The 18421-nt window shown below is 40.2% G+C and overlaps 1 protein-coding gene across 1 annotated transcript in view; it reads left to right on the top strand.

Moving 5' to 3' along the window:
• ERCC6L (ERCC excision repair 6 like, spindle assembly checkpoint helicase) overlaps positions 1-18048 on the top strand; it is a 46805-nt gene extending 28757 nt beyond the window's left edge. Inside the window, exon 2 of the mRNA XM_002762987.7 lies at positions 14004-18048. Within this exon, the coding sequence (XP_002763033.5) occupies positions 14004-17694 (3691 nt within the window). The 3' untranslated portion in view covers positions 17695-18048. The remainder of the gene's footprint in view (positions 1-14003) is intronic.
• Positions 18049-18421: the final 373 nt, after the last annotated feature.

Raw genomic sequence — 18421 nt, 5'->3', positions numbered from 1 at the left:
TGTGAGGCTTATTCACTATAACAAGAATAGCAGGGGAAAGACCAGCCCCCATGTTTCAATTACCTCCCTCGAGTCCCTCCTGCAACATGTGGTAATTCTGGGAGATACAATTCAAGTTGAGATTTGGGTGGGGACACAGCCAAACCATATCTATGTTGTACATAACATCGCCACAGTCCGTCTCTGTAACTCTTTTCATCTTATAAAACTGAAATTCTATAACCATTAAGCGTAATTCCCCATTTTCTCATCCTCCTAGCCCTAGGTACCACTGTTCTCTCTGTCTCTATGAATTTGACTATTCTAGGTACCTCATAAATGGAATCATGCAATATTTGTCTTTTCATGATTGTCTTATTTTGCTTGCCATAATGTCCTCAAGGTTCATCATCTACACTGTAGCATACGACAGGATTTTCTTCCTTTTTCAGCTGAATGACACTTCATTGTGGGTATAGACCATATTTTGCTTATGCATTTATCTGTCTGTGGACACTTGGGTTGCTTCTATCTCTTTGCTATTGTGAATAATGCTACTATGAACATGGGTATGTAAGTTTCTCTTCAGGATCCTGTTTTCAGTTCTTTTGCATATATACCTAGAAGTGGAATTGCCGGATTATATGGTAATTCTATTTTTAATTTCTTGAGGAACTGTGATATGGTTTGGCTGTGTCCCCACCCAAATCACACCTTGAATTGTAATAATTCCCATGTGTCAAGGGTGGGGCCAGGTGGAGATAATTGAATCATAAAGGTGGTTTTTCCCATACTGTACTCCTGGTAGTGAATAAGTCTCATGAGATCTGATGATTTTATAAATGGGAGTTCCCCTGCATGAGCTCTCTTGCCTGCTTCCATGTAAGACTTCCTTGCCCTTCCACCATGATTGTGAGGTCCACCAGCCATGTGGAACTGTGAGTCAATTAAACCTCTTTCCTTTATAAATTACCCAGTCTCAGGTATGTCTTTATTAGCAGCATGAGAACGGACTAATACAAACTGCCATACTGTTTTCCACAGAGGCTATACCATTTTATATTTCTACCAACAGTGCACACGGGTTAACAATTTATCCATATCCTGCCTAACACTTATTTTCTGCTTTATTTTGACGGGGAGTGGGGGTGGGGTGTGGGGGGTGGGATAAGGTCTGGTTCTGTTGTCCAGGCTAGAGTGCAGTGGTGTGATCTTTGCTCACTGCAACCTCCATCTCCCAGGCTCAAGCCATCCTCCCACTTCAGCCTCCCAAGTAGCTGGGACTACAGGCATGTACCACCATGCCTGGCTAATTTGTTTTTTAAGATAATAGCCTAATGGTTGTGAGGTAGTATTTTCTAGTTTTGATTTGCATTTCTGCAGTAATTAAGTTATGTGGGACATTTTTTTCATGTGTTTATTGGCCATTTGTGTATCTTTGGAGAATTGTCTATTTCAGCACTTTGCCCATTTTTGAATTGAGTTTTTTGCTTTTTTGTTGTTGAGTTTTAGTTCTCTATATATTCTGGATATTAATCAGATATATAATTCACAAATATTTTTCTTCCATTCTGTGGGTTGCCTTTTTACTCTGTTGATGATTGTCTTTTGATGTATAAATTCAGATTTTTTTTGAGGTTCAATTTGTTTATTTTGTAGGTTTGTGTCTTTGGTGTCACATCCAAGAAATTATTGCCAAATCCAATATTTTGAAGTCCCTCCCTTCCTTCCTTCCATCCTTCCTTCCTTCCTTCCTTCCCTCCCTCCCTCCCTCCCTCCCTTCCTCCCTGTTTTTTTTTTTTTTTTTTTTTTTGAGACTGGGTCTCACTATGTTGCCAAAGCTAGTCTTGAACCTTTTTTTCTTTTTTTTTTGAGACAGTCTCACTCTGCTGTCTTCCAGGCTACAGTACAGCAGGGCAATAGCTCATTGCAGTCTCCACCTCCTGGGTTCAAGCAAACCTCCCTCAGCCTCCCAAGTAGCTGGGATTGTAGGCATGCACCACCATGCCTGGATAATTTTTGTATTTTTAGTAGAGATGGGGTTTCACCATGTTGGCCAGGTTGGTCTCAAACTCCTAACCTCAAGTGATCCACCCGCCTCAGCCTCTCAAAGTTCTGGAATTACAGGCATGAGCTACCTTGCCCAGCCTGGTCTTGAACTTCTGGCTTCAAGTGATCCTCCTGCCTCAGCCTCTCACAGTGCCACCATTACAGGCATGAGCCACCCGCCCAGCCAAATGTTGTGAAGTTTTTAAGTTTTTGCCCTGTTTTCTTCTAAAAATTTTATAGTTTTAGGTCTTTGATCCATTTTGAGTTAATTTTTGTGTATGATGTGAGGTAAGGGTCCAACTTCATTCTTTTGCATGTGAATATCCAGTTGCCACTTATTGAAAAAGACTGTCCTTTCCCCATTGAGTGGTCTTGGTACCCTTGTGAAAAATCATTCAACTATATATGCAAGGTTTTATTTCTGGGCTGTTTGTTCTAGTCTATATATCTTTATGCCAGTACCATACTGTTTTGATTATTGTAGTATTGTAGTTAGTTTTGAAATCAGGACGTAAGTTCTCTGTCTAGGTTTGTTCTTTCTCAACCTTGTTTTCACGGCTATTCAGGGTCCCTTGAGATTTCATATAAATTTTAGGAAGGTTTTTTTTTTTTTTTTTTTAGACAGAGTTTCCCACTATTGCTGCCCAGGCTAGAGTGTAGTGGTGTAATCTTGGCTCACTGCAACCTCTGTCTCCCAGGTTCTCCTGGCTCAGCCCCGAGTAGCTGGGATTACAGGCATTCACCACCACACCTGGCTAATTTTTGTATTTTTAGGAGAGATGGCCAGGCAGATCTTGAATTCCTGACCTCAGTTGAGCTGCTGCACCTGGCCATGAATTTTAGGAAGGGGTTTTCTGTTTCTGCAAAACACATCATTGGGATTTTGATAGGGATTGCGTTGATTCTGTAGATTGCAGTGAATAGTATGGTATTTTTAAAATATTGTATTCTAATTCATGAGCATGAATGTGTTTCCATTTACTTATGTCTTAAATTATTTTAGCACTGTTTTTAATTTTTCATTGTACAAGTATTTTACTCCTTGGTTAAGTTAATTCCTAAGTATTTTATTCTTTTGATGCTATTATAAATGGAATTGTTTTTGTAATTTCCTTTTCAGATTGTTCATTGTTAGTATACAGAATTGCATCTGATATTTGGTTGTTGACTTTGTATCCTGTTACTTTGCTGAATTTATTAGTTTTAACAGTTTTGTTTTGAAAAATATTTAGGGTTTTCTACATCTGAGATCATATCACCTGTGAACAGAGATAATTTTACTACTTCTTCCTAATTTGGAGGACTTTTATTTCTTTTCTTTTCTTTTGTTTTTTTTTTAAAGACAGGGTATTACTCTGTTGCCTAGGCTGGAGTGCAGTGCTGGAATCATGGCTCGCTGCAGCCTTGAACTCTTGGGCTCAAGTGATCTTCCTACCTTCGCTTCCTGAATACTTATGACTACAGGCATGTGCTATCTTGCCTGGCTAATTTTTAAAATTTTGTAGAAATGAGGGTCGTGCTTTGTTGTCCAGGTTGGTCTCAAACTCCTGGCCTAAAGTGATTCTCCTTCCTTGTCCTCCCAAAGTAGTGGGATTACAGGGATGAATCACTGTGCCTGGCCCTTGTATTTCTTTTTCTTGACTAAAATTCCTCTGGTTAGGACTTCCAGTACTATATTGAGTAGAACTGATGAAAGCAGGGATCCTTTCTTGTTCCTGATCTTAGAGGAAAAGCTTTCAGTCTTTCACCATTGAGTATGATGTTCATTGTGTTTTTCATATATGACTTTTATTAGGTTGAGGTAGTTTTGTTTTTTTCAGTGTTTTTATCATGAAGGGGTGTTAAATTTTGTCAAATGCTTTTTTCTGCATCATTTGAGATAATGAAACTTCTTTCCTGCTGAAGAATGTTACCTGGTATGATCTCTCTGGATACTAAAATAGAAGATGTTTTTTTCCTTCATTAGTTAATATGATATATTACATTGTTCAACTTTGGTATGTTGAACCATGCTTGCATTCCAGGAATAAATCCCACTTGATCATGGTATATAATCCTTTTAATATGCTGCTGAATCGGGTTTGTTAATATTTTATTGAGGATTTTTACATTAATGTTTATAAGGGATGTTGGTCTGTAAGTTTTTTTTCTTTTCTTTTCTTTTTGTAGTATCTTGGTGACATGACCTTTAATATAGAAAACCCTAATGAATCCACAAAAAACTATTAGAGCCAATAGATAAATCAAGAAAGTTGCAGGATACTAGATCAGTATTCAGAATTCAGTTGTATTTCTGTGCACAGCAGTGAATGAAATTAAAACAATTCCATTTTTTTTAATTTATTTATATTTTTTGTGGCAGAGTCTCTGTTGCCCAGGCTGGAGTGCAGTGACGCAGCCTCGGCTCACTGCAACCTCCATCTCGCAGGTTCAAGCAATTCTTCTGCCTCTGTCTGCTGAGTAGCTAGGATTTCAGGTACAGGCTACCACACCCAGCTAATTTTTGTATTTTTAGTAGAGATAGGGGTTTTACCATGTTGGCCAGGCTGGTATTGAACGCCTGACCTCAGGTGATCCGCCTGCCTTGGCCTTACAAAGTGCTGGGATTACAGGTGTGAGCCACCGCACCCAGCCTTACGTATTTATTTTTGAGACAGGGTCTCACTCTGTTGCCTAGGCTGGAGTGCAGTGGTGTGATCTCTGCTCGCTATAACCTCCGCCTCCTGGGTTCCAGTGATTCTCTTGCCTCAGCCTCCCAAGTAGCTGGGATTACAGGTGCCTGCCACCACGCCCAGCTAATTTTTGTATTTTTAGTAGAGACAGGGTTTCACCATGTTGGCCATGATGGTCTTGATCTCTTGACCTTGTGAGCCACCATGCCCAGCCAAAACAATTCCATTTACAATAGCAACAAAAATAAATGCTTAGGAGTAAATTTATACGAGGAATTTTAACACTTGGATACTGAAAACTGTAAAACATTGTTGAAAGATATTTAAGAAGGTATAAATAAAAGGAAAGATATCCTGTGTTTATGGATTGAAAGATGTAAAATCTTTAAAATGGCAGTACTTCCAGAGTGTTCTACAGATTCTAATGCCATGTCTAACAAAATTCCAGCTGGCTTTGTTGCAGAAATTGACAAGCTACAGGCCTGGCCAACATGATGAAACGCCATTTCTAGTAACAATTCAGAAATTAGCCAGGTGTGGTGTTGCACGCCTATAATCCTAGCTAACCAGGAAGCTGAGGCATTAGAATCACCTGAACCTGGGAGGCAGAGGTTGCAGTGAGCAGAGACCATGCCACTGCACTCCAGCCTGGGTGACAGAGCAAGACTCTGTCTCAAAAGAAAAAAGAAAGAAATTGAGAAGCTATTATGAAAGCTGTATAGAAAGGCAGGGGACCCAGAATAGCCAAAACAGTCCTGAAAAAGAGCAAAGTTAGCTGGGTGTGGTGCCTCACATCTGTAATCCCAGCTACTCAGGTGGCTGAGACAGAAGGATCACTTGAGGCCAGGAGTTTGAGACCAGCCTGGGTAACATGGCGATACCCCATCTCTATTATTTAAAACATTTTTTCAAAGGAACAAAGAGGACTCACAGTTCTTAAATTCAACACTTACAACAAAGCTACAGTAGTGAAGACTGTGGTATTTGCATAAATCTAGATACAGATGAGTGGAATAGAATCAAGAGTTCTACACTGTTCTTTCCTGGAACAGCATGGAGTGCCCATATTTCAGGTACTTGCTTAGGTGTAGGGAATTATGGTTGCTGTTGTATTTTGTTCTTTTTGCATTTTTAACTTTTTTTGTCTGCTCGATAAGCTTTCATGTCCACCTTCTGGTAATGATCTTATCCCCTAGCCACTAGGGTGGACAATTAACATTCTTTAAAAGTTTTATTGTGAAATATAAGATACATATAGAAAAATGTATAAAACATGAATATTCAGTTTAATGGTAGCCTGGGTCTCTTAGGTTAGGAGCCTACACAAGTTTTGGTTTCAGGCTTAACACTGTTTAGCTTCGTACTCTCTTTCACCTATAAGAGCAATCGCTGAAAACAGTGTAAGGCTTTCTGTAGTATTATCTGGTTATTGGCTTTGGATTCCTCAGACAAGAACTATTTGGACCAAACTATATGGCTTAAAAGAGCCAAGGTTCTTCTCGCTCTTTTAGGTCCTTCATACTCTCATAAAGAAAATACAAGCAGGCAGGAAAAGCAAGACCGATTTCAAAGTGAGTGAAAGCAGGCAGGGTTGTAATCCTCCTTTGTAATTAGACCTGAACATTTTAGTGCAGCTTTTGGTTGAACTGGGCAAATACATTTCTGCCAGAATAAACAGGAAGAAAGCATCTTCCTACATGCTAACAACATGCCCTCAGAAAGGAACTGAACCTGTTGGCTAACTCCGGAAAAAAACAGCCTAACAGTAATTATGCCAAAACCAAAATTATCTTTCTTTCTGGCATAGCAGATGTGCTTTGGCATCTAGAGGGGATTCTACTAGCCAATGTTCTTCAGCAGAAGGGAGTTTTATTATTTAGGGGAGCATTTGGTGGCTAACATCCTAACTGACCCTTTGGAATAAAGTTTAACTAAAAATGGAAAATTCTCCAGGGACAATTAATTTCTTTTACAATGGATATAGACCTTTAGTACCTCCAGCTCCTTAATCTTCCAGCCCAAGGTTATCTGGTTAACCACTACCAAATACAAAAGGAGAAATATTATATGATTCCACCTATATAAAATATCTAGAATAGGCACATACATAGAGATAAAAAAAGATTCGAGGTCACTGAGGATGTGGGGGAAATAAGGGAGTTCTAGCTTAATGGGTACAGAGTTCCTGTTTGGTATCATGAGAAAGATAGTGGTGAGGATTGCACATTGTGAATATAATCAATGCCATTGTATGCATAAAATGGTTAAAATGGCCAATTTTATGTTATATGTATTTTACCACAATTTTTTAAAAACCTAGATATTGTGTCACAGTTATGGAAACTAGAAGTCTGAAATCCAGGTGTCAACAGGATTGGTTTCTTTTTGGAGACTGAGAAAGAATCTGTTCTGAGCCTCTCTCCTAGTTTATGGTGGTACTGGCAATCCTAGAAGCTTTTTGGCTTGTAGATGCATCACTCCATTCTCTACCCCCATCTTCATATGGCATTCTTCTCTCTATGTCTCAGTGTCTCAGCTTACCTCTTATAAGTACGCTTATCATACGGGTTTAGGGCCTACCCTAATCCAGTATGACCTCATCTTAAATTGGTAACATCTGCAAAGTCCCGGTCACATTCATGGGTTCCAGGTGGACATGAAATTTTGGAGGACTCTATTTAACCTAGTACAGGGCATTGTTGTGGATAAAATCTTCTGGGAAATCAGGACATTGACAACAAGAAGATCCCCAGAAATGCCACATTTTATATGGGATACATGGAGGGAGAGGAATTCAATTTGCAGACTGAGCATCTCGAATTGTTAGAGAGGCAGAAGAAAAATAGGAGAGAGGAGTGTATGCCACTGAACCCAAGGGGGAGGGAAAACTTGAGGAGGGATGTAGTGATCAGTGGTTTTAAGCATAACAGAAAGGTCAAGAAAGATAAAGACTAAAAGCTGTTCATGGAGTTTGGCAATATGGAGATTGGTGTTCTTGGTGAGAACAGTTCATTAGAGTGCTAGTTAAAAAGCCAAATTGCAGCGTGTTATGAATCTTGGTTTTGTATGCATTCAAATTGAGAGGCAGCAGTCTATTGGCAAAGCTAAAGTCTCCCTTTTTGACCCACCACCTAGATTCTGTTATTAACATTTTACTATACTTGCTTTATCACACACCTATTCTTACCACATACATATTCTATCAGTCCATCCTTTTTTTTTTGAAGGATACATTTCAAAGTAAATTGCAGGCATCAGGATACTTCCCCCTAAGCACTTCAGCATATAAACTATTAAGCGGATTTCAATATTTGTTTAGTTTTTTTCTTTTAAAGTAAAATTTTCATAGAAATGCACATATCTAAGTATACATTTGGTGAATTTTGACAAATGCATACACCTATGTAACCCAAACCCCTGTCAGGGCATAGAATACTACTATCACCCCAGAAAGTTCCATCACGCCCTTTCCCAGGCAATTTCCACCTCCACAGGCAACCACTGTCTTGATGTTTTCTACCATATGTTAGTTTTGTCTATTTTAGAACTTGATATAAGTGAATTTACAGTTTCTACTCTTTTATGCCTGGCTTTTCCTCAGCATGTTTTTGAGATTCATACATGTATAAATTCATGCATGTAGTAGTTGTTTCTTTTCTGTTATTGAGTCCATTGTATGAATATACCACAGATTGTTTCTTTGTTTTTGTTTGTTTCTTTGAGTCATAGTCTCACTCTTTCATCCAGGCTGGAGTGCAGTGGTGCCATCTTGGCTCACTGAAAACTCTGCCTCCCAGGTTCAAGTAGTTCTCCTGCCTCAAACTCCCGAGTAGCTGGGATCACAGGCACCCATCACCACATCCGGCTAATTTCTGTATTTTTAGTAGAGATGGGGTTCTACCATGATGGCCAGGCTGATCTCGAATGTCTGACCTCAAGTGATCCGCCGGCCTTGGCTTATAGGTGTGAGCCACTGCGCCTGGCCTAAATAATAATAATAATAATTATTATTATTATTATTTGAGACAGAGTCTCACTCTGTCACCCAGGCTGGAGAGCATTAGTGTGCTCTCAGTGCAACTTCTGCCTCCTAGGTTCAAGCGATTCTCCTGCCTCTGCCTTATTACAGGTGCCTGCCACCATGCCCGGCTAATTTTTGTATTTTTAGTAGAGATAGGTTTCGCCATGTTGACCAAGCTTATCTGGAACTCCTGATTTCAGGTGATCTGACCACCTCGATCTCCCAAAGTGCTGGGGTTGTTTTCCGTTTTTGGCTATTATGAGTAAATCAACAGTGTTTGTTTTGTTGACTCTTAAATACCTGTCTTATGGTGCTAAGCAGGGAAAAGCTAATTATTAAATAATGCTTGACTGAAATGTGAACCATATTCTCCCCTAACTTATCTCAGAAATCACTACTATTTAATAATATTAAGTTTGTGTTTAAATGTGATTTTTTTTTTTTTTTTGAGACAGAGTCTCGATCTGTCATCAGGCTGAAGTGCAGTGGTGCAATCTCGGCTCACTGCAATCTCCACCTCCCGTGTTCAAGCAATTCTACTGCCTCAGCCTCCCGTATATGTGATTTTAAAATGACCCCACTTTGATTAAAATGACCATCCCTGAAAGTGAAGCCAAAAGGAAGGAATCCTCATAGCCTACTCTGCCATGACTTGGGCTTTAAATGGACCTGTTTTCAATACTGATATTCAGGTCACCTGCAGTTTTTATGTAATCCAAATGTTTTATGTTTTATTGATTTTGATGGAGAATCAAAAGACTCTTGTGTCTAAAGTAAACACATGCACCTTGACAAGGAGACTGGACATAGAGACATGTCAGGGAGCTGATACTCCAGGAGCTGGATCAGTATAGGGAAACTGGGTTCTTGTTGAGAGGACAACGTTAACCCCACTCACATGCACTGAGATTAGCAGGTCTAGACTCCTCCACTCCTATATGGGCCTAGTGGCTGGTGGCCAGATTAAAAACAAAGAGCATTTCTGGTTGCTTTGCATGTGAAGAAAACGAAGTTTTTAGAGTCAGGGTCTTTGCATTCAGTTTTCTGTCTCTTCACATTCTTTTTTTTTTTTTGACAGGGTCTGGCTCTGTAGCCCAGGCTGGAGGGCAGTGGAAACATGATCATAGCTCACTGCAACCCCTGCCTTCCAGGCTCAAGCCATCCTCCCACAGTAGGGGTCTATAGGTTCATGCCACCACAGCCTCCCCAGTCTATGGGCGCATGCCACCACACCTGGCTGATTTTTTTCTATTTTTTGTAGAGACGGGTTTCACTATGTTGCCCAGGCTGGTCTCAAACTCTTGGGCTCAAGCAATCTGCCCGCCTCAGCCTCTCAAAGTACTAGGATTAGTGGCTTGAGCCACTGCATCTGGTTGTGTCTTCACATTCTAAAATAACTCTGTAGGGAATGTTCCAGAGGGCCCTCCACAGCAAGGAAAATCAAGTGTGTGTCTTCTGCAACTTAAGCTTGTATGCCTTTTCAGCTGCTCATTTGCAAACACTGTGTGTTTAGCTGAGCTTAGCTGTTTGGGTAGCGTAGGTATAATAGTATGGCCTATTGGTTTTTCCAGATAGAAAAACTTTTGAGGATCTGAACTGGCGTACCCTCTGTGGAAAAGAAAGATTTCTGAAGGTATCAGCCAGTTCCAAAGGCAGGTGGATTAGATGATGAGAGGTTAATTGGCTATGATCAAGGAAGATGTTTGCATCTGGGGAAACAACTTTGGGGCAGAGATGATTTTATTTTTTATTGATTTTTTTTTTTTGAGATGGAGTCTTTCTCTGTTGCACAGGTTGGAGTGCAGTGGTATGATCTTAGCCCACTCCAAGCTCTGCCTTCTGAGTGATTTTCGTGCCTCAGCCTCCCGAGTAGCTGGGATCAGGCGCCTGCCACCATGCCCAGCTAATTTTTTGTATTTTTAGTAGAGACGGGGTTTTACCATGTTGTCCAGGCTAGTCCCAAACTCCTGACTTCAGATGATCCACTCACCTTCGCCTCTCAAAGTGCTGGGCTTACAGGCATGAGCCACTGTGGCCAGCCACAGAGACGATTTTAAATGGCCACTTGGGTAGGGCTTCTTATGGAGAAGACTTTTAGGTGGGGTTATGACCTAGGGAGTTAGTAACTGGGCAGTTCTGCCAATAAAGGGATAGCTTTGCAGGTAATAGGACTTTATAGCCCAAGTTTAATTTTTGTATCCCCTTTCTCCAGGAGTTGTTTGTATATAATATTTCTTTTGTTTTGTTTTTGAAATGGATTTTGCTCTGTCGTCTGTCTGGAGTGCAGTGATGCAATCATGGCTCACTGCAGCCTCAACCTCCCACTCTGAAGCGAACCTCTTACCTCAGCCTCCCGAATAGCTGGGACTGACCACAGGCATGCACCAGCGATATGGTTTGGTTGTGACCCCATCCAGAATTTCATCTTGAATTGTAATCCTCACGTGCTGGGGGAGAGACCTGGTGGGAGGCGATTAGATGTCCTTTTAAACAATCCTTAAAGAGAACTATACTCTAGTCATTAATTTCAGATGTAATAATTTAAACATAAAAATTCTTGCTTTATTGTCCCTTCATATGGAATTAAAAACTGACATATTCCCCCATACTCTAGCACTATTCTTCTCCTTGTTCTCTTGTTTGAGGTATGTGGTTCTTTGTCCTGAACTGGTTATTCTTCCCTGTCCTCTTGGCTCCCAAGCAGGCCTGGCTTCTCCCCAGCTATCTTCAAGGAAAATAGGGGAGCAATTCTGAAAAAATATTTGAGCCCATGAAGTGTTAGCTAAGTTCTCTAGATCATTAAGGATCTTATATGCTATAGATGGATAAATCATTACATTAGCAATAAGAAGGACATTTTTTTTCCCTCTGAGCCCTGAAAAATCAAAGTGATTAGAAGCTAAGTGGCTAAATCAAACTGTATTGTAAAAAGCATTCTTGTCTTGCAAATAATCAGATATCCAGAGCAGTGCTATAAAAAGCATTTATTTTTCTCCCTGATTCCATTGTAGGGAAAGAATACCATCCCAGGTCCAACTTAATTGGTGGAATAGACTGAAGGGAGAGGAAAAGCTGAGATGCAGTTGTTAGATAGACCTGCTAACTAGGGTGAACCAGGGACTGGGGAAGGCAGCTTGGCTCACAGCCAAAAAGTAATGCTGTCCAAGGAATACTGTAAACTCTGGTTGTGGTTCAGGCAGAGGTTGACAAATGGGGGTTCCAGAGGATGGATAGAGCACCCCAATAAGAATTTTAGGCTGGTGCTAACAAGTCTAGGCAGACAGTTGCCACTTATAAGACAGTTGCTATTTATAAGGATGGTGTGTGTGATTAGTGGTGACTCTGGCCCAGAGCTAGGGATCAGGGGCAGCACTTTAGTGTCTAGGGGAGAAGCCTGGCTAGAGTTACACAGAACCCCAGGCAGGTTACATAGGAGTTTCAGGATACTGGGTAAGTTACCAGTTCAGGAACTTGGAAATAGTCTAATAATTTTAAAATGTTATTTTTTCCTTCAAGCTGTAGAACATAGATCAAGACCGCTTTCCAAAGCAGCTCTGAACCGTTAATATTCCCACCAGTAGTGGGAGTTTTTCACACCTTGCCAACACTTGGTATTTTCCTACTTGTTTGTTATAGCCATCCTAATGGGAAGTGGTATCTCCCTGTGGTTTTGGTTTGCATTTCCCTGATAACTAATGATGTTGAGCATCTTTTCATGTGTTTATTGCCCATCTATTTATCTTTTTTTCCATTTTTTTTTAAGAGACAGAGTCTCGCTATGTTGTTCAGGCTAGTCTTAAACACCTGACCTCAAGCGATCCTCCTGCCTTGGCCTCCCAAAGTGCTGGGATTACAGGCGTGAGCCACCACACCCGGCCCTGTATATCTTTTTTTCCCCCTCTGGTTGCTTGTGTGTTTGGCATCGTATTTAAGATACTGCCAATTCCAAGTAATGAAGATTTTCACACCTATATCTTTTCCTAAGTTTTGTAGTTTTAGCCATTAGATTTAGGTCTTTGATCCATTTTGAGTTAATTTTTGTATATGGTGTAAGTAGGGGTCCAATTTCATTCTTTTGCACATAGATATTCAGTTGAAAAGACTTCTTTCTCTAGTGAATTGTTTTAGCATCCTTACTGAAATTAATTGACCATACACCACTGAAGAATTGTAAGCAGAGGAGTGACATGATTTATTTTACGCTTTAAGACAGTATTGCTGGTTGCTATATAGAGAGTGTATTGGAGAGGGCAAGAGTTTATGTAGGGAGACCAGTGAGTAGGAAACTGCAGTTATCCAGGCCAGAGATGATGGTGACTTGGGCCACAGTAGTGGTAGTAGAGATGGAAAGAAGGTTGTTATAACTTGGGAAGTAAAGTTAGTAGGACTTGGGACTGCCTGGCCTGAGGGTGGGGCATAAAAAAAACAGAAAGGACAAGGATGACTCATATTTAGGTTGGGGTCAAGGATTCTCTTCAGATTTGAAGTTTGTGTGGCTAAGTAGAGGGTAGTGTTATTTACTCCCACACAAATGGAGAAGCGTGTTTTTAGAGGGGAAATAATGAGTTTAGTTTGGGATGAATTGAATTTGACTTCAAGGGGAGATGTCCAGAAGGCAGTTGAATGGCTCTACAGTAGAGCTTGAGGGACAGCTCTGGGTTGGAGAGAGTGATTTGGGAATCATGAGCACATAAGTGGGAGTGGAAGCTCTGGGAAAACTTGAGGAGAGACTAAAAAGAGTGAGAAGAGGTCCTATGACTGAGTCCTCTGGTAGAAGGAACACAGAAGAAATGGTCAAGTGAAGAGGAGGAAAACCAGAAGGAATCTGTAGGAATCTGGTGAAAGGAGGGAATTTTAAGAGTGGAAAGTAGTGATCAGTAGTGTCAAATGCATCACAGTAGTCCAGTAAAATAAGGCCAGAGAAGTTCCCCATGTTTCCATGTCCCTACACATAGAGGATTGTTTGTTTTACAAAAAAATCACTTCTTACTTCTTACGGGTGCCAACTTTAACAAAGTACTGTGGAACCAATAACCTTTGCACATTAATTTTCCACAAATAGTGTCTGAAGGTGTTGCTGGCAGTATCTGGTGGATATTTGTGTCTCAAGTGACACCAGCTTTCACTGCATCTTCTGTGCTAATCTTTCCCATCCTGAATTGAGGATATTAAAAGTCCAGCTGCAGTTTGGATTCCAAAATGAACTCTAAAGCATTCTTCGACTGAATGTTCAATGTTTCCTTTCTTTTCTTTTTTATTTTATTTTATTATTTACTTTATAGATACGTGAAAGAGGCCAAAGAAGCAGCTAAGAATGGAGATCTGGAAGAAGCATTTAAACTTTTCAATTTGGCAAAGGACATTTTCCCCAATGAAAAGGTGCTGAGCAGAATCCAAAAAATACAGGAAGTCTTGGAGTTGGCAGAACAGGGAGATGATGAATTTACAGATGTGCGCAACTCTGGCCTGCTGCTTTATCGAGAACTGCACGACCAACTCTTTGAGCACCAGAAGGAAGGCGTAGCTTTCCTCTATAGCCTGTATAGGGATGGAAGAAAAGGTGGTATTTTGGCTGATGATATGGGATTAGGGAAGACTGTTCAAATAATTGCTTTCCTTTCTGGTATGTTTGATGCTTCACTTGTGAATCATGTGCTGCTGATCATGCCAACCAATCTTATGAACACATGGTTAAAAGAATTTGTTAAGTGGACTCCAGGAATGAGAGTCAAAACCTTTCATGGTCCTAGCAAGGATGAACGAACCAGAAACCTCAATTGGATTCAGCAAAGGAATGGTGTCATTATCACTACATACCAAATGTTAATCAATAACTGGCAACAACTTTCAAGCTTTAGGGGCCAAGAGTTTCTGTGGGACTATGTCATCCTTGATGAAGCACATAAAATAAAAACCTCATCTACTAAGTCAGCAATATGTGCTCGTGCTGTTCCTGCAAGTAATCGCCTCCTCCTCACAGGAACCCCAATCCAGAATAACTTACGAGAACTATGGTCCCTATTTGATTTTGCTTGTCAAGGATCCCTGCTGGGAACATTAAAAACTTTTAGAATGGAGTATGAAAATCCTATTACTAGAGCAAGAGAGAAGGATGCTACCCCAGGGGAAAAAGCCTTGGGATTTAAAATATCTGAAAACTTAATGGCAATCATAAAACCCTATTTTCTCAGGAGGACTAAAGAAGAAGTACAGAAGAAAACAAGCAACCCAGACGTCAAACTTAATGAAAAGAATCCAGATGTTGATGCCATTTGTGAAATGCCTTCCCTTTCCAGGAAAAATGATTTAATTATTTGGATACGACTTGTGCCTTTACAAGAAGAAATATACAGGAAATTTGTGTCTTTAGATCATATCAAGGAATTGCTAATGGAGACGCGCTCACCTTTGGCTGAGCTAGGTATCTTAAAGAAGCTGTGTGATCATCCTAGGCTGCTGTCTGCACGGGCTTGTGGTTTGCTAAATCTCGGGACTGTCACATTCTCTGCTCAAGATGGAAATGAAGGGGAAGATTCCCCAGACATGGACCATATTGATCAAATAACTGATGACACATTGATGGAAGAATCTGGAAAAATGATATTCCTAATGGGCCTACTTAAGAGGCTGCGAGATGAGGGACATCAAACTCTGGTGTTTTCTCAGTCAAGGCAAATTCTAAACATCATTGAACGCCTCTTAAAGAATAGGCACTTTAAGATATTGCGAATCGATGGGACAATTACTCATCTTTTGGAAAGAGAAAAAAGAATTAACTTGTTCCAGCAAAATAAAGATTACTCTGTTTTTCTGCTTACCACTCAAGTAGGTGGTGTCGGTTTAACATTAACTGCAGCAACTAGAGTGGTCATTTTTGACCCTAGCTGGAATCCTGCAACCGATGCTCAAGCTGTGGATAGAGTTTACAGAATTGGACAAAAAGAAAATGTTGTGGTTTATAGGCTAATCACTTGTGGGACTGTAGAGGAAAAAATATACAGAAGACAGGTTTTCAAGGACTCATTAATAAGACAAACTACTGGTGAAAAAAAGAACCCCTTCCGATATTTTAGTAAACAAGAATTAAGAGAACTCTTTACAATCGAGGATCTTCAGAACTCTGTAACCCAGCTGCAGCTTCAGTCTTTGCATGCTGCTCAGAGAAAATCTGATACAAAACTAGATGAACATATTGCCTACCTGCAGTCTTTGGGGATAGCTGGAATCTCTGACCATGATTTGATGTACACATGTGATCTATCTATTAAAGAAGAGCTTGATGTGGTAGAAGAATCTCACTATATTCAACAAAGGGTTCAGAAAGCTCAATTCCTTGTTGAATTTGAGTCTCAAAATAAAGAGTTCCTCATGGAACAACAAAGAAATAGAAATGAGGGGGCCTGGCTAAGAGAACCTGTATTTCCTTCTTCAACAAAGACGTGCCCTAACTTGAATAAACCACAGCCTCAGCCTTCACCTCTTATAAGTACTCATGATACTCAGGAAGAAGATATCAGTTCCAAAATGGCAAGTGTAGTTATCGATGATCTGACCGAAGAGGGTGAGAAACAAGATCTTTCCAATATAAAGATGAATGCTACCACCTTGCAAGATGGTAGGCACCCATGTGAAAGTACATGTAGTGCTGACTCTATAGCTGCTTTACCCAAGGGGTTTGGAAGTGTAGAAGAACTTTTTATGAACTCTTCATTGGGATTGGAAAAAAGCTTTGCAAGTAAAAATGAAGCTCTACAAAAAGAGACATTACAAGAGGGGCCTAAGCAGGAGGCACTGCAAGAGGATCCTCTGGGAAGTTTTAATTATTTACCTAGCAAATCAACCAAAGCTGATCTTGGGCCAAATCTAGATCAACTAAAGGATGATGAGATTTTACATCATTGCAATCCTTGGCCCATTATTTCCATAACAAATGAAAGTCAAAATGCAGAATCGAATATATCCATTATTGAAATAGCTGATGACTTTTCAGCATCCCATAGTGTACTGCAGGATGCTCAAGCAAATGAGGCCAAGTTGAAAGAGGAACTTTCAGCATCTTCACCACAGTATGCATGTGATTTCAATCTTTTCTTGGAAGACTCAGCAGACAACAGACAAAATCTTTCCAGTCAGTCTTCAGAGCATGTTGAAAAAGGAAATAGCTTGTGTGGCTCTGCAGCTAATTCCAGAGCAGGGTTTGTGCACAGCAAAACATGTCTTAGTTGGGAGTTTTCTGAGAAAGATGATGAACCAGAAGAAGTAGTAGTTAAAGCAAAAATTAGAAGTAAAGCTGGAAGGATTGTTTCAGATAGTGAAGATGAAGATGATTCTTTTAAAGATACCTCAAACACAAACCCATTCAACACATCTCTCTTTCAATTCTCATGTGTGAAAAAATTTGATGCTTCAACTCCCAAAAATGACATCAGTCCACCGGGAAGGTTCTTTTCATCTCAAATACCCAGTAGTGTAAATAAGTCTATGAACTTGAGAAGATCCCTGTCTTCTAGGAGGTCTCTTATTAATATGGTTTTAGACCACGTGGAGGATATGGAGGAAAGACTTGACGACAGCAGTGAAGCAAAGGGTGCCGAAGATTATCCAGAAGAAGCAGCAGTGGAAAGCAGTGGCGCAGTCTCTGAATGTACAGAAGAGGATCCTTCCGGAGAAACACAGTCTTTGGAAAACAAGTCCAGCTGGTCAATGATGTCTAAGTCTAGTGCTCCAGCTCAAGAGACCTCTCTTAGTTCCCCTGAGCCCTTGTCTGGTGAACAGTTGGTTGGTTCTCCCCAGGATAAGGCGGCAGAGGCTGCGAATGACTATGAGACTCTTGTAAAGCATGGAAAAGAACTGAAAGAGTGTGGAAAACTCCAGGAGGCCCTAAACTGTTTAGTTAAAGCGCTTGACATAAAAAATGCAGATCCTGAAGTTATGCTCTTGACTTTAAGTTTGTATAAACAACTTAACACTTGAGAATGTAACTGGTTTATTGTATTTTAAAGTGAAATAATACGAGGGAATTTCTGTTTCCATAATTGGATTATTTGGGAACATGAAGCATTCAGGGTTAAGGCAAGAAAAATCTCAAAAAAGCAACTTCTGCCCTGCAACTCCCCCCACTCCATAGTCTGGTATTCTGAGCACTAGCGTAATACTTCTTCACTTGAATATTATATTTTAGGCATATTCTGTAAACTTAACTGTGTTGTTTCTTGGAAAGTTTTGTAAAATTTATTCTGGCCATTCTTAATTTTACTCTGAAAGTGATCATCTTTTTATGTAACAGTTCAGATAAGATAATTAAAGTTACTTTTCTCATGTTTTCCATCCACGTTCTTTCATTGAGATACTGGCAGAAGCTTGTAATTAGCATTCCAGATCTTAAGAGATGCTTGTGAACATGCTGTTTAATGCTTTCAGCTTAATATAGATTGGTATCCCTAATCCAAAAATCCAAAATGGGAAACCTTCTGAATGCTGACATGATGCGACAAGTGGAAAGTTCCATACCTGATGTCATGTGACATGTCACAGTCAAAATGCAGGTGTATAACACAGTTTACTCAGAATTCCTAAAGGAAAAGAGACCCTGTCAGCCCCCTTCAACTACTATATATCCTTTCCACACAGACCCAGATTCTTCCATGCAAGCCTGCCTACAGAGGATAATGAAATGGCTCAACATACACAAACTTTGTTT

Source organism: Callithrix jacchus, chromosome X (genome assembly GCF_049354715.1).
Source record: "Callithrix jacchus isolate 240 chromosome X, calJac240_pri, whole genome shotgun sequence".
NCBI lineage: Eukaryota > Metazoa > Chordata > Mammalia > Primates > Cebidae > Callithrix > Callithrix jacchus.
This window is presented reverse-complemented; position numbering and strand designations above follow the sequence as displayed.